The 16,097-nt window shown below is 43.8% G+C and overlaps 1 protein-coding gene across 1 annotated transcript; it reads left to right on the plus strand.

Moving 5' to 3' along the window:
* The first annotated feature begins 281 nt into the window (after positions 1 to 281).
* On the plus strand, positions 282 to 15,608 carry ZHX2 (zinc fingers and homeoboxes 2). The gene is made up of 2 exons (XM_081324897.1): positions 282 to 2,842; positions 15,148 to 15,608. The coding sequence occupies exon 1, from the start codon at positions 301 to 303 to the stop codon at positions 2,836 to 2,838; it is 2,538 nt and encodes an 845-aa protein (XP_081181023.1). The 5' UTR covers positions 282 to 300; the 3' UTR covers positions 2,839 to 2,842; positions 15,148 to 15,608.
* Positions 15,609 to 16,097: the final 489 nt, after the last annotated feature.

Consider the following 16,097-nt stretch of genomic DNA (forward strand, 5'->3'; position numbering starts at 1 on the left):
AAGTCGATGGGGCAGCCAGATTCACTTAAGAACCTTGCTACTAACTTGACAGCTGCAGTGGAGTCCCTTCACAGCTGTGGCAAGCAAGGTCGTAACTGTCTCACTCAGCAACAGAAATTGTGGCCTCAGTTCTGGCCGTAGGCTGAGGACTACATGCAATTCGTAGCTTTTGGCCTTTCCAAAGACAGAATTTAAAGCAGGCCCTGATTGCCCTTTCTGCCTTCAGAGAGAAAGAAGCTGTGCACCTTTTAACAATGTGTGTCTTGTTTTGTAATGCAGGTGTAATGCAGACCACTTTGTATGGTGGGTCACGACCAAAAGCCATGGATGGCACTAGACTCCTTTAGAGTCCAGCCTGGGATTATTCCTGGAAGTGCTAAAAGCATTGAAGAGGGCACCTTTGGGACTGTTGTTTCCAAGGGCACGTCTACAGCGGTCATGGCAAGCAAAAGGAAGTCAACAACTCCGTGTCTGGTACGAGCCTCTGGAGCTACGGAGTCCAGTGACTCCATGGACTGCAGTGCAGAAAAAGCACCTGGTGCTTCTGAGCAGGACTTAGGAAATAATTTGACAGCCAGCAAGGATGTTTTTGAGAATGACTGTGAAGTGATCGAGGGGAAATCATCTCCAGCCAACCCAACGAGGAAACCCCTTGGTGGTTACGAATGTAAGTACTGCCCATTCTCCACCCAGAACCTGAATGAATTCACAGAGCATATAGATACGCAACACCCCAATGTGATTCTCAACCCCCTCTACGTATGCTCGGAATGTAACTTCACAACCAAAAAGTATGATTCCTTATCTGAGCACAACACCAAGCTCCATCCAGGAGAAATCAATTTCAAGCTGAAGTTGATCAAGCTCAACAATCAGACTGTCTTAGAACAATCCATTGAGGTGACAGGCAATCCAGCTGTGGTTGAAACCCCTGACTATGAAGGGGCAGGTGATACAAACAAAGCAACACAGATCATTCACATAGGAAAGCCTAAAGGTGAGACCAAGAAAGCTTCTGTGGACAGCCATCTTGATGGGATTCCTCAATTTCTTCCAGATATCACTGAGCCGATTACATGTATTAATGGAGCAGATGTCCTCCAAGATATCCTGGCCCACGTGATGCCCTCTGTACAGCTCCCGCCAAATATCAACCTAGTTCCCAAAGTCCCCGTTCCCCTGAATAGTACCAAATACAATTCTGCACTAGACACTAATTCTACCATGATCAGCTCCTTCAACAAGTTTCCGTATCCTACGCAAGCGGAATTATCATGGCTGACGGCCGCCTCCAAGCACCCTGAAGAACAAATTCGAATTTGGTTTGCCACTCAACGTTTGAAGCACGGCATCAGCTGGTCTCCTGAAGAGGTGGAAGAGGCAAGGAAGAAGATGTTCAATGGCACCATCCAGGCAACACACCAGACGATTGCTGTTCTCCCAGCTCATGTTGCCACAGCCAAGATGCCACAGCCACTGATTCAGACAGCTGTGCCTTGTCAGATACTCAGTCAGACCGGCCTAGTACTGACCCAAGTCTCAAACGGATCAAACATTCCCCCAATTACCCTCGCTATGGCAGCCAACCAGTGTCAGAAACGAGGTGTGCAGAACCAGCTGGCTGTCCCAGAAGCCAAACGTCAGCATGTCAACCCAACAGAATTCCTGCCCAAACAGAACGTGTCTGCTGCACCGGTAAGCACAGCAACAATGCCACACTCTACTGTGCTGCCAACGTCAACCAGCGACCGCAAAAAAACCAAGGAACAGATTGCAGCTCTGAAGGCAAGCTTCATTGTCACCCAGTTTCCTGACGATGCAGAAATTTACAGGCTAATTGAAGTCACTGGGCTTTCAAGGAGTGAGATCAAGAAGTGGTTTAGTGACTATCGTTACCGGAGTCAGCGGGGAATTAGCCATATCACAAGTGAATCTGTAGCCAAGGACCATCTTGCTCTAGGTAGTGTGCGGCAGGACCCCACCTATCATCCCTATCCGGACTTCATTTTCCAGCAGTTCAAAGGAAAAACTCAAAAACAAATTGCAATCCTTGAAGAAAGTTTCCTTAAAAACTCTTTCCCGACACATATTGAGTTGGAAAGACTTAGGACCGATGTCAGGATGACCAGAAAAGAGGTTGAATGCTGGTTTGCTGAGCGGAGAAAACTTAGGGATAATATGGAACAAGCTGTCTTAGACTCAATGGGATCAAGTATAAAGAATAAGGACCCAGTTGCTTCCAATGGTGCAATCAATCAAACAGAGCAGGTCACCATCTCCCAACGTCCAGCCTCTTTGCCCAAGTGCTCCACAGCTTTTGCTCCAAGCAGTCAAGAACAGGTCCGCTTACTGAAGAGTATGTTTCTTAGAACTCAGTGGCCTTCTCCACAGGAGTATGATGAATTGGCCGCTCAGACGGGACTCACCAGAACAGAAATAGTCCGTTGGTTCAAGGAGAACAGGAGCTCACTAAGAATGGGGACCTTAAAATGGCTAGACCAACATCAACAGCAGAGCGTCATTGATGGCTGTGCAGAAACTAAGGGTCCAAAGCCACCTGGACCAAAGAGTAATCATGACGAAGTTCAGCTACCCAACAAGGAGATCCAGAAAGTTGGGAAGCGAAGCGCAGAAAGTCCAGAACAGCCTGAGCTTCAGATTAGTCATAATAGTCAGGGTGGTGAAGAAAAACCCAATGCCAGCAGTGTAAATTGGGTGCAGCTGACTCTAGATGACGATTCTGCTTCAGACTGCATAGAGAGTTGGAACGAAATAGGACCTAAAAGCAAAACAGATTTTGATTCTGAAAGTATATCTGGTGATAACGCTCACAGCTAGACAGGTAATAACACTGGTGCTTTTGTCAATCTAATTTTAGCCCTGCCTCTTCCTTCTTCTTGATTTACTTTTTTTTCCTCTGTGTGCCAGCATATTTTGAGCAGAGTATTTTTATTTAAAAAAAAAAGAATGTGCCCAGTGATGCTCTAGATAGAAACAGGAGTCTCCAAACTTGGCAATTTTAAGATTTGTGGACCTCAAACCCCAGAATTCCCCATGGCTGGCTGAGGAATTCAGGGAGTTGAAGTCCACAAGCCTTAAAGTTGTCAAGTTTGGTGACACCCCCCCCCCCCCGTGCTTGAAGGAAATGAATTTGGAACATAGATCCTCTCCTGATATTAGATTAAGAATATTTTCAGTCTAGCTGAGTATTGCCCGTTTCAGCTGGCAGAAGAGTTTGCTATGAACTTGCCTTCCAAGATAAACAATAATTGCCAAAATCCCCAGTTTTCATTTTTTTTAAAAGAAGGGCTAGCCTTTAGCCCTTGTAGAAACAGTGTTATAAAGCAAAATCTGAAGTCACCTTTCTGCCTCTTATAGAAGGCTCTTCCTGCTTTGCAGTGTTGTTAGCCCTTGAACAAACAGTGTTAATAGTTGGCACAAATACTGCCCGGGGAAAGGGTTTTTTATTTTTATTTTTTTTTTTTTTGTTTTAATCTTCCTTGCTGAGAAACAATTTTCAGCAGCTAAATGAAAAAATCCTTGATTCTGAAATTGCAGCTTGCGATATACAGTTATATAGTAACGTACTGGCTGAAAAACAAAAAGTGGGACAGATAATAAAGAGTCGGTAATATCTCTAAGATTGATTTTGCTTTCTCGGTTCCAAAAAAGTGACCCTGCCACTATGTGTAGGTGGATCTATCATTGTTTATTTATATATTTCATAATGAGGAGAAGAGGGGGGCTGTAAGGTAAAGTAGCCCATCAAGATACTGAAGTCCTCTGATGCCCTTTGGGTTAGGAAGGGGAGAGAGAGAGGGTTGCCTGGCAATCCTGTGCAAAATAATCCAGTTTGTCACAAGACTGCTCAAAAATTTGTTTCTTCTTGGGCATTGCTCTCGTGGGATATTTAGTGTGGATTTTAGATGAATCCCATGGCACTGCTGAATCCTGACAAAGTTATCAGGTTATCTGTGTTACATAATTTGATATTGAGACCCTGAATGCTTCATTGAGCCACAAGTGTGTGTGTGTGTGTGTGTGTGTGTGTGTGTGTGTGTGTGTGTGTACATACACACAAACATACATACATATACGATTAAAAGTCCAGGTTAGCTATATAGTTCTTAAAGGGTTTGGAGTCAAGACCCCAAACATTGTACTACCTATTGACAGGTTATTTCACTGTTACTCTCTGCTTCCTCCCCCCTATTTGTCTGCTCTTTTGGGGGTTTTGTACAGTCTTGCACCTCTTTCTGTCTTCTGCCGGTGCTCAGCTTTGTATTCCTCACCAACCCCATCCCCTTGGTTGCTCTGTCACTTTCTCAATAATCTTGACCTTCATCCTTCTTCCTTCATCTCCTAGTCTTAATTCCAGGATCCCACCTTCTCCATCTGTTGTTGTGTTTACCCTTACAAGGAAACGGAGTATAGAATATGAATGTGTTACGTGTGACCAGTGTGTGTGTGTATATGTGGGGAGGTGAATCCTATGTTCAAGGTCCTACATGTCCTTGAAGTTCAGGAGGTGGCTTTGGGCTAGTTCTTTTGGAAGCAACAGAGCTTATTTCACATTGTGGGGATGAATTGAGGAGAGACCCTCCTGTCAATCCTCTCAGCTTTCAGAGGAGAAATGTGTTATGAGCATAAAAACAAATTAAAAAAAACTTTCCATTGTGTAGTGGAGATTATACTTCTTTTAAAAAGTTATTAATGCAGTCTTTATTTAAAAAAAATTGTTGTTCCTGGACACAGAAGATCTTTATAATGACAAATTCTCTAATTTTCCAGTTGTAAGGACATTGAGCAGTGAAGACCTCATAGCTCCAGATGCATCTGGAAGAAACTGATTAGCTATACTCATTTCCATATCACCCCAGATACGGTTTTGAGGCTTCCTTTGGTCACCCTGGTGGATGACCTAAGCCAGAAACTAAATGGAGGCAGTGCAACATGGTTGGTTCTCTTGTGTTCCTCAGTTCTAGTATCTTCAATCCCACTTTCATATCTTCTGAGACTATTTGAGGAGGTTGGATCGTAGGGCCCTCCTGTTCAAATGCACCCAGAAGATGCTGTTGTGGAATTACTGTCAGTCCCTAAGTTATTGCATTATCTCGTAGGGTTCTATCTTGTCCCTAAGTTGTCTAACATCTACATGAAACCACTGGGTATAATGACCAGCAGATCTGGGATGGAGTGCCACCAATGTGCTCATGAAGCTCTGTTGCTCCTTACCATTAGCAGTTTGCCCCTTTGAATGTTGCTTAAATTTGATAATAATTTAATCTCCTTAGAGGAGCAGAACAAGCTGAGACTAAATCCAGACAAGATACTGTTAGGAGAAAGTTGAACATGGATTTCGGATGGGTTGCAGTCCCTCAGAAAGCTGATGACAGCTGTGGCAATAAACATAATTGCACAACAATTAGTGAGCCAGCTATATAACTCTTCCAGACGTTACATCCTGTCTTGACTATTGCAGTAAGCTTTATTTAGGATTGTCCTTGGAAAGCATTCAGGGATTGCAACTGATGAAAAAAGTATGGTGGTTAGGCTATTAACCCATGCGTGGCACAGGGATGGTACAATGGCTGTATTGAAAGATCTGCTCTAGTTGTCACTTGCCTGCCAGCATAATTTAACTTGCTGCAGTTGACATTAAAAACCTTATATGGCGCAGAGCCATTGATTGCATCCTACATTGTAATTTTGAGGAGTTTTCCCAACGTATGGAATTAGCGATTCAAGACTGACTTAATGAAAGGTTTCTCTTTCATTATGAAATGTATTTCTTCACATTTTAAATTCAGAGATGTCCCCTAAAACATATTTGCCGACATTATACGATTTCAGTCTTAATTTTTAAAAAAGCACTTTGACTGTTTCATCTCGTTCCTGCAACAACTGGGCTAGTGTTCAAATGCCTCAACAGCATTGTTTGTCCACAAAAGACTAGCTAGCTATCTCAGTACAACCTGTCACACAAAATGGTTACCAGCCACACATGACTGTCACACAAAATGGTTAGATGTATAGCCTGCTTTTGCTTTAGAAGTGTAAAATTGTGTTCTGTGCTTGATCGCTGTTGTTATCATTATTGTCATGATTATCCATGATATCGTTTCAAGCTACATTTGGAGGTTTTATTTATAGCCCGCTTTTATTATTTTTACAAATAACTCGAGGCAACCAACATATCCAACATACCTTTTGCTTCCTGTTTCCCCACAATAGCAACCCTGTGAGGTGTGTTGGACTGAGAGGCAGTGATTGGCTCAAGGTAACCCATCTGGCTTTCATGGCTAAGGAGGGACTAGAACTCACAGTCTCCTGATGACTGGCCCAAGGTAACCCGGCTGGCTTTCATGGCTAAGGCAGGATTAGAACTCACAGCCTCCTGCTTTCTAGCTGGTTCCTTAACCACTAGAGTCTAGACCAAACTGGCTCTCTTTTCTTCCTCTCCCAAATACTATTCATTAAAGACATTGAGTTCAGGACAGATTTAAAAACGCACTTGGTTATATAACATATGGCTGAACGTTGGGAGTTTGGGGCTATCAAATATGATGATGGGTCATACATTAAGTGGGGATTGAACAAATGCATGGAGGATCAGACTACCAGTCTTGGTGGCTGTGGATTGCTTCCAGAATTCTTCATTACTATCCTATAGACCCACAGGAAGACGGCATGAGTGGAATTGAGGTCTTACCCTTCTGACATGCTTATGAGTTTCCTAAATGCATCTGACTGGCTACTGAAAGCTGGACAACAGAAACCTACGTAATCCAGTAAAGCTTTTCATAGATTTTGTTATTGATCCCTTTTATATCTTGCCTTTCTGCTTCTATAGTCTCAGTCCTGCAAAGGTTGATTGAAAGTGAATGATGGCAGATTGTGATCAGCAAAATTTCCTGGTTGAACTTCAGACCTTCGTCATAGTTTCCTGGCTTTTAGTCCAGCCCCCTCAACTGCTACCCCATACTGGTTTGAAATGGCAGTTAAAAACAAAGCCCGTTTGCATCACATGAAACACTCTTTAGGTATTGGATTATCAAAGTATAATTTGATATAAAAATGTCAGTGGGTATTTGTTTGAGATGACACTAAGCTGGCAGGAATCGTCAACAGTCCACGAGACAAGCTCAGGATCAAAAAAAGATCCTGACAGACTTGAACAAAGGGCCCCATTTAATGTGGAGAAAAGCAAGGTTTTATACTTGGGCAGGAAAAGGTACAAGTACAGATTAAGACAAAACCTGGCTCAGAAACAGTGACTATGAGAGGGAACTTGAAGCCCTAGTGGACGATCACTTAATTTTAATTTAATTTAATTTAATAACATTTATATACCGCCCTTCTCCCTGAGGACTCAGGGCGGTTCACAGGGCAGAATAAAATAGCAAATACAAACATTAAAAAAGATTAAACAATTGCCCTAGTTAAAAACAATATAAATACAACGCTAAAAACCCCCAGAAAAATTAAAAAGCGAAAGATAAAACAACCCCAACACCCCCCCCCTCAGGCTAGGCCGGCTTGTACAAACAAAAATGTCTTGAGATCGCGACGAAAGGAGCGAAGATCGGGCGCCGTCCGGAGCTCTACCGGTAGCTGATTCCACAGCTCCGGAGCGCCCACAGAGAAGGATCTCCCCCTGGGGGCCACCAATCGACATTCTCTGATCGGTGGCACCCTGAGGAGGCCCTCTCTGTGGGAACGCACAGGGCGCAGGGAGCTTGATGCCGGCAGCAGATGTTCCCTGAGGTACTCCGGCCCCATGCCATGGAGTGCTTTGAATACCGTTACCAGTACCTTGAATCTCACCCGGAAGACAACTGGCAACCAATGCAGCTCACGGAGCAGAGGTGTAACGTGGGAGTATCGGGAGACTCCCAACACCACTCTCGCGGCTGCATTCTGTACCAGTTGGAGCTTCCGAGTGGTCCTCAAGGGCAGCCCCATGTAGAGAGCGTTGCAGTAGTCCAGACGAGAGGACACGAGCGCATGAGTGACCGTGCATAGATCATCCCGGCTAAGATAGGGCCGCAACTGACGCACCAGGCGAACCTGTGCGAAGGCCCCCCTAGTCACGGCTCCTATATGATCTTCCAAGGCGAGCCGTGAATCTAGGAGGACCCCCAAGTTGCGAGCCCTATCTACGGGGGGTAATAATTCACCCCCCATAGCTAGAGGTGGAATGTCCGAATAAACCCGGGATGAAGATATGCAAAGCCACTCAGTCTTGTCGGGGTTGAGCTGGAGTCTGTTCCTCCCCATCCAGACCCGAACCGCCTCCAGGCAACGGGACATCACGTTGAGGGCATCACTGGGGTGGTTTGGGGTCGAAAAGAAAAGTTGGGTATCATCAGCGTACTGATGATACCCAACTCCAAAGCCACGAATGATCTCACCCAGCGGCTTCATGTAGATGTTGAACAGGAGAGGCGAGAGGACCGACCCCTGAGGAACTCCACAAATGAGAGACCTCGCGGTCGACCTCTGCCCCCCTGCCAACACCGACTGCGAACGTCCCAAGAGATAGGAGGAGAACCACTGTAAAACTGTGCCTCCCACTCCCAATCCCCTGAGACGCCGCAGCAAGATACCATGGTCGATGGTATCGAAAGCCGCCGAGAGGTCTAATAGGACTAGGACAGAGGAATGCCCCCTGTCCCGAGCCCTCCAGAGATCATTCACCAGCGCGACCAATGCCGTCTCCGTGCTGTGCCCGGGCCTGAAACCCGATTGGTACGGGTCTAGATAATCCGCTTCATCCAGGACCAGAGGGAGCTGATGCGCCACCACACTCTCAACAACCTTCGCAAGAAAGCGAAGGTTGGAGACAGGACGAAAGTTGTTCAATACAGCCGGGTCCAGAGCAGGCTTCTTGAGGAGAGGCCTCACCACCGCCTCCTTCAAGACGGTGGGGAAGATACCCTCACTCAAAGAAGCCGATATAACTGCCTGGAACCAGCTGCGTGTCCTCTCCCTGGCTGCATAAACCAGCCAGGAAGGGCACGGGTCCAGTAAACATGTGGTGGTGCTCCACAACTTAAACATGAGTCAGCAGTGTGTGGCAGCAGTTATGTATCCATTGCTTAAAAACTACATCTACATGGAGGGAAGTAAGCAGTGGGGTGCCACAAGAGTCTATCTTAGGCCCAGTACTCTTCAATATCTTCATAAATGACTTAGACGAGGGAATAGAAGGGGATCTCATCAAATTTGCAGATGACACTAAGCTGGCAGGAATAGCCAACACCCCAGAAGACAAACTCAGGATTCAAAAAGATCTTGACAGACTTGGGCCCTATCCAACAAAATTAAATTTAATGTGGAGAAAAGCGAGGTTTTACACTTAGGCAGGAAAAACCAAAGGTACAAGGACAGATTAGTTGAAACCTGGCTCAAAAACAATAACTGTGAGAGGGACCTTGGAGTCCTAGCGGACAATCCTTTCAATATGAGCCAGCAGTGTGCAGCAGCAGCCAAAAAAGCTAATACAATCCTTGAGGCATAGTCTTAAAAACACATGAAGCAGTACCGCTTTATAAAGCCTTAGTAAGGCCACACCTGGAATACTGCATCCAGTTTTGGTCACCACATTACAAAAAAAGTTGTTGAGACTTTGGAAACAAATGCAAAGAGCAACTATGATGATTAAAGGCCTGGAGACAAAAACAGATGAAGAACAGTTGCAGGATTTGGGTATGGCTAGTCTAGAGAAAAGAAGGACTAGGGATGACATGATACCAGTATTTCAATATTTGAGGGGTTGCAACAAAGAGGAGGGGTCAACTTATTTTCCAAAGCCCCAGAGGGCAGGACAAGAAACAATGCATGGAAACTAATCAAGGAGAGAAGCAACCTGCAATTAAGGAGAAACTTCCTAACAGTAAGAACAATTAACCAGAGGAACAGTTTGCATTTCAGACATTGTGGATGCTTTATCACTGTAGGATTTTAAGAAGAGACTCGACAGCCACTTGTCTGAAATGGTATAGGGGGCCTATACTGGAAGACCTCCAAGTTCCCTTCCAACGCTATTCTGATTCTGACTTCTGAGCAACATGAAGATAAGATCAAGTCTGAACTTCAGAATGGTGGACTTAGGTAGTGATTGAGGTGTTGGGACTAGAACTGGGGAGACCGATGGAACCCCAATACTCTCAGCCAAGAGGCTCACTGAAGGACTTAGGGCCGGTCACTGTTGCTCAGCCCAGCCTAACTCACAGGGTTGTAGCGAGAAAATAGGAGGAAAGAATGTGTAATGGTATGAGAAGATGACTTTGGGAGACTGGGCAAAGAGATGCAGCTAAGGCAGGGGTAGGCAACCTTGGCTCTTTTATGACTTGTGGACTTCAATTCCCAGAATTCCTGAGCCAGCCATGCTGGCTCAGAAATTCTGGGAATTGAAGTCCACGAGTCATAAAAGAGCCAAGGTTGCCTACCCCTGAGCTAAGGGAACGATCAAGAGAAGATGCAGTTTTACCTCACAACAGGAATGTGGGTGGGGCCGTAGGCTGAGAATGGAGGCTTCCTGGTTTCTTGGTCTATAAAACGGACAAGGGCCAGAGACATATTTTCAGACCTACAAGATTCTGCTAGTGTAACTTTACGATAAAATAGAATTAGCTCATCTTGACCATGTTTGCTATATCATCTATGTCGCAAGGCTGAAAGTATCTCTCTCTTCTCCCCCCCACCCACTTCCACCTCATTTTACAACCCAATAAATTAAAATGTGACTGCATTTTGGACACTATACAACTGGCCTGCATTTATGGTCACAAGACCGTGACTTATGATGTTTTTGCCAGAAACCCGTGTTTATTTCCAGTTAATTGCAAAAACTGTCCCATATGTTGTTCTTCCGTGTCTAGATCAAACTTGAAACTGCCAGAATGAAGCCACCTTCTTGGCTTTGTTGTTGGCCAAAAATAATTATCAATACATGTTTCTTTCTGGTAGCCAATATAACAGCAGATAGGCTAGACTCTGTGTCTCTCCACATTCACATAGCGTGTTGCTATCCGCTAGGAGTCTCCACTTGAGCATATTGGTTTTACATTTAGCCTCTCTAACTCTCAACCTATCCTCCAAGTAGTATAAGGGAGATCAGATCCTTCAGCTGTATCCTCCTTTAATTGTAATTCCTTGCACGATTTCAAACCATCCCATAGCAAATAATGAGTTCACTGAACTGTGGTGTTTGCCTTACAACTGCCTTGTTCGCTTAATGACCACTGCAAAAAAGAGGATAGAATTAAGTGCAGTAAAGTGACCCACTTTACTATTGTCATAACTTACCACCAAAATTGTGGTCACAATGACAGTCACAAGTTGAAGACTACTTGTATTCAGGAGAAAGGGCCACAGTAGCCTTTAAGGTTTAAGATCAATTTATTTTAATTGATTAAACACAAAAACAGTATTAAAAATCCAAGAAGATTTTTTTATATACTCCACCCATGTGTGCTGTTCCTTTTCTTCCTGTTTGGATAACTCTGCTCTTTCCTTCATATTTCAACCTTCCAATTGAAGATCCAAATATGTGCCCTCTAGTGGGGAAAAACTCCAGTATTCTTAACAATTGTCTTGAATTTAAATCACATTCCAGTATAGAATAAACAATGTTTAAATTTACTGAGTTCATTCAGATTAGTGGATCAAATGGGCCCATGATTATCCTGTAATATCTGTAAATCAGGATGATACCCATTTCACTTTTTTAAAAGACTATTGAAAACGGATACCTGCTGTCTGCTGATAAAACGAAAGCTGTTCCAGACTAAAAAGTATGTTGCTTCCAGCATTATTTTCATTTCCAAAAATCCCCGTGGGTTTCACATATGCTCCAGAGCCACCCATTGAAAATTAAAATTGGGGGTGGCTGGAAGTGTGGGTACATCCACCTGTCAGAAAGCAGACGAACAGAAGGGGTAGAAAATATTTTACTTCTGGATTAATGCAATGCAATCTCTATGGAGCTGCCTTTAAAATCACTCAGAAGCTACAGCTGGTCAGAATGCCATAGTGCTAATGGTTATGGGAGAACCTCAATACGTCCATATAATGCCAGTATTTGGTGAGTACACGGTTACTAGTTGGCTTCTGGATGCAGTTCAAAATTACATTAAAGTATTTTTTAAAGTCCTTCATGGATCAAAGCCTTGTTACTTGCTGAATGACCTATCTTCAATTATTTTGGCCCATTCGGTAAGATCTGGTAGGCATGGTGTGCTCCAGATCCTATCTCTTTAGCCAAGGGTCTCCAGACTTGACATCTTTAAGACTTGTGGACTTCAACTCAGAATTCTGAGAGTTGGCTGGGGAATTCTGGGAGTTGAAGTCCATAAGTCTTAAAGCTGCCATGTTTGGAAATCTCTGGTTTAAGTTATGACATCTTACGGGACACAGGAAGCATGCTTTGTCTGATGCTGCATCTGCCCTTAGGAATAGTATTCCTGTCATGATTCAGACAGTACTAGTCTTGCCTTTCTTTTGCAAACCCTTGAGGACCTTCTTCTTTCTCGGGCTGTGAGTCAGGAGGATTAGTAAACCTATCTGGATTGAGTATTTCAGTTGCCGAATGCCTCCAGGATAATTTGTTTCATGCTTTATTCCATTTCATTGTCGCTTGTCTATTTCTACAGCTGGGATAATTGTATGCCATCCTGAGCCATTTATCAAAAGTGGCTATACAAGAGATAGGATCTGGAGAAAACCAAGCCTGCCAGGTCTTACTAAATGGGCAACAGTAATTGGAGGGAGGTCATAAAATTTTACTGACTGTCAGTAAAATTAGAGATGGCGAATCTCTAATCTAGCCTAGATGGATGACCAAGAGCAGGTTGTAGTGTAGTCATTAAAGGCACCCGAACCTGAAAATTTACAGTGGAGTTCTAGGCCCATGTTGGACTTAAAGCTATCTAAATGAGTAGGCCATTTCTCTCTCTTAGCCCCAGGAAGAAAGGTAGAACAGGTGACTTCTGAAGATATAGGTGAACCTGCCCCTGAAACTATGAATTGGTTTTATCTAAATAGTTCTGGGTACATATCCAAGTAGGATTTCATCATTGCTAATAACTCCAGGTTAGGTCCCAAGGGACAATACTGAAAGAATTGGAGCTGAGTTTCAAGAAAAAATTGTGCCACTCCACACACACACACCTCTTGCTTATCCACCCCTGTTTTTGTATGTGTGTCATGACGTTGTGCACATCGTGCTCAATTCATTCTGACCAAACTTTCAGATTCTGCTCTGAAAGGGTTCTGGAAGAAAATGGATTCAACACAAAAAAAGCAAGTGAGGGGCCACAAGAAGTCTGTTGGAGAAAATGAATCAGGACTGAAATGCAAAATCGTCATGTAAAGGAAGAGAGAATGGGTCCAGAGGAAGAAAACTGAGAAAGTCATGACTGGATGAAATTAAAAGTCACGAATGGATGAAATGATGATGATTGAATGAAATTGGTTCTCCTGAGAATGAAGGAGGCAGGCAATTTAATGGATCAAAGACAGTGTAGGAAGCCTTATCTGGATGTGACTGAAGCAAGGATTTGCAAGAATAAAACGGTCTGAGTGGCTGAATGGTGTGAACTACATTTCATCACATTTCTTTTTACCTATCTCGTTTGTATGTATACATTTATTTTTTTCATTTTTGTCACATTTATAGACCCCCCATCTCATAAACAGGTGGGCAGCATACACCAGAACTAAATCAAACAATACCATGTTTCCCCAAAAATAAGACCAGGTCTTTTTTTTTGCCTCCAAAAGAGGCACCAGGACTTGTTTTGGGGGGATGTCTTTTATACTCACCTCGGCATCAACAGCCCCGTCCAGCCGGTCCAATTCTTGAGCCTGCAGCTGCATTCCAGCCTGCATTTTGCAGTCAGGCCTTTCCAGAAGGCCTCTGAAGCCGAGGACCAAACTATGGATTCAATCCATAGCTTGGTCCTCAGCTGCAGAGGTTTTGCAGAACAGAGCTAGGATTGAATCCATAGCTTGGTTCTTGGCTGCACAGGCCTTCCAGAAAGGCCTGTGACTGAGAAATGCAGGCCTGACTGCAAAAGACACCGCAGAAGAAGTGGGTTGATGAGGAGAGGCCTGGCTGCAAGGTAAGTGTGCCTTGCCCCAAAACCAGGGCTTAATTTTTTGGGGTAGGGCTTATACTAGGCCCACCCGCAGAAATCAAGCTAGGGCTTATTTTCAGAGTAGGCCTTACTTTCAGAGAAACACGGTGCATACAAAATAATTGTTATCATTATTAAAAACGTTTATGATTATAAAAAAACATAAAACTAAAAGAAAAAAAACCTATTGGGTAGAGAGCAGATGTTAATAACAGTGGGGACACCTCATTATTTCAGCAGGCCCCTGGGGTCCCCAGGCCTAATGGCACAACCGGGCCTTGATGGACTTCCAGAGAGACAAAATGGAAGAAGCCGGCCTCATTTCAGGGAGGAGAAGACACCATAATGTGGGCACCACAACTGAAGAGGCCCCGCTGCCTAGGGTCTGCCAAGTGTTGCTCCCTACTCAACAGGACCTGCAGCATGCCCTCTGCTGGGTTTGGTGAGATGGGCAGATATAATTGGGGAGAGGAAGTCCCTCAAGTAACTCAGCCCCATGCCATGTAGGGCTTTAAAGATCAAAATTAGCACCTTGAATTGACCCTGGAAACAGACTGGCATCCGATGCCGCTAGCGGAGTGGGTGGAGATATAATGTGTTCTTCAAGAAACACATATAACTGCCTGTGCTGTTTATATTCTGTACCAGATGAAGCTTCTGGATTCTCTTCTTCATATCTTCAAATCTTTTGACTTGCGATTTCTTACTCTCTTTTTTTCTGCACGTCCCATTACATGGCAATAGGAATGCAGTAAGTGTGTTGTTTGCATAAATGCAATTTAGCCAATTTGCATGCCAAGAAAGGGTGGGACTCCAATATCAGAGACCGTGCTAGGTCTCCTTATTTTACTGCCTACATTAGGTCTGTTCATAAAGCACCTGGAATAATAGAACATGTTTGTAGATTGCCCACCCTGCATATTAATATTAGGCTGCTGGAAAAACTCAAACTTTCCAGCTTGCTATAACTTCTGGCTAAGCATTTGCTTTTTCTCATTTATAGGCATTTCAGTCAACTTTCTAGTCCTATCTTTTGACTCTCGTGAGAGCACATGGTTACTAATCCTGCGATTACGTAAGGTCTTCGGAAGTAGGATAGTCACACGTTTGGACTCCAGAATCACGGTCAAGATGGAAGAAGAGATCATTTCTGGCTTATCTGGAGAAGTTTCATATGCCAAAATCTCACTTGGCGGATTTTTCTTAAAAAAAAAAAAAATTGAGGTTCTTGTATATAAGCTTTTCCTGTAGTGTGTTACTTTCTCCGTTTCTTGATGACTTTTTGTATACTTGCACTGCAGAATTTTTTTGTTACCTTTTTTGTTAAGCACAATAGATGTGAAAGCAGTGCTTCATCCAATCCATTTCCTACAAATTGCTAAATTCCTGCCTGTATCCTTGTGATGGTTTGAAACCGTTTGGCCTACTGTATTAATTTCTACCACTAAAAATGTACTACCATAAGCTTGGTGCAGTGGATTGGATTAGAAATCAGGGGAGCGGGTTCTAGTTCTGCCCTAGGCACAAAGCCAACTGGGTGACGTAGGCCAGTCACACTGTCTCTGAATCTAGGAAGAAGATTCTGACAAGCTGCTTATGACAACGTTGCCAAGAAAACTGCTGGGACTTGTTCCTACAGTATCAGGAGTCAGGGTGACTTGATGGATGATGGCAAGAATTGTTTCAGTGGAAGTTGTATTCATCTCGTTTTGCACATTTGCTCCTCTCAAACCATTCGTTTGCATTCATCTCATTCACATTTTACACGTTTGCTTTTTCCACACATTTTACACATTTTGCTGGTGGCCATTCTCTTTGCATGGAAACTAATCTTCGTCAGATTAGGAGAACAAATCCGTTAATGCACCCAGTCATTCACCATTTGCCAAACAGCTGGACCCAGAACGCTAGAGATGTCAAGGGCTATTGCTTGATCCAAGTGCTTTTCTACTA

Source organism: Vipera berus (genome assembly GCF_964194415.1).
Source record: "Vipera berus genome assembly, chromosome: 3".
Classification (NCBI taxonomy): Eukaryota; Metazoa; Chordata; class Lepidosauria; order Squamata; family Viperidae; genus Vipera; species Vipera berus.

Bases quoted from the DNA above. Each gene is read 5' to 3' on its own strand.
- ZHX2 (XM_081324897.1), top strand. From the start codon at position 301: ATGGTGGGTCACGACCAAAAGCCATGGATGGCACTAGACTCCTTTAGA.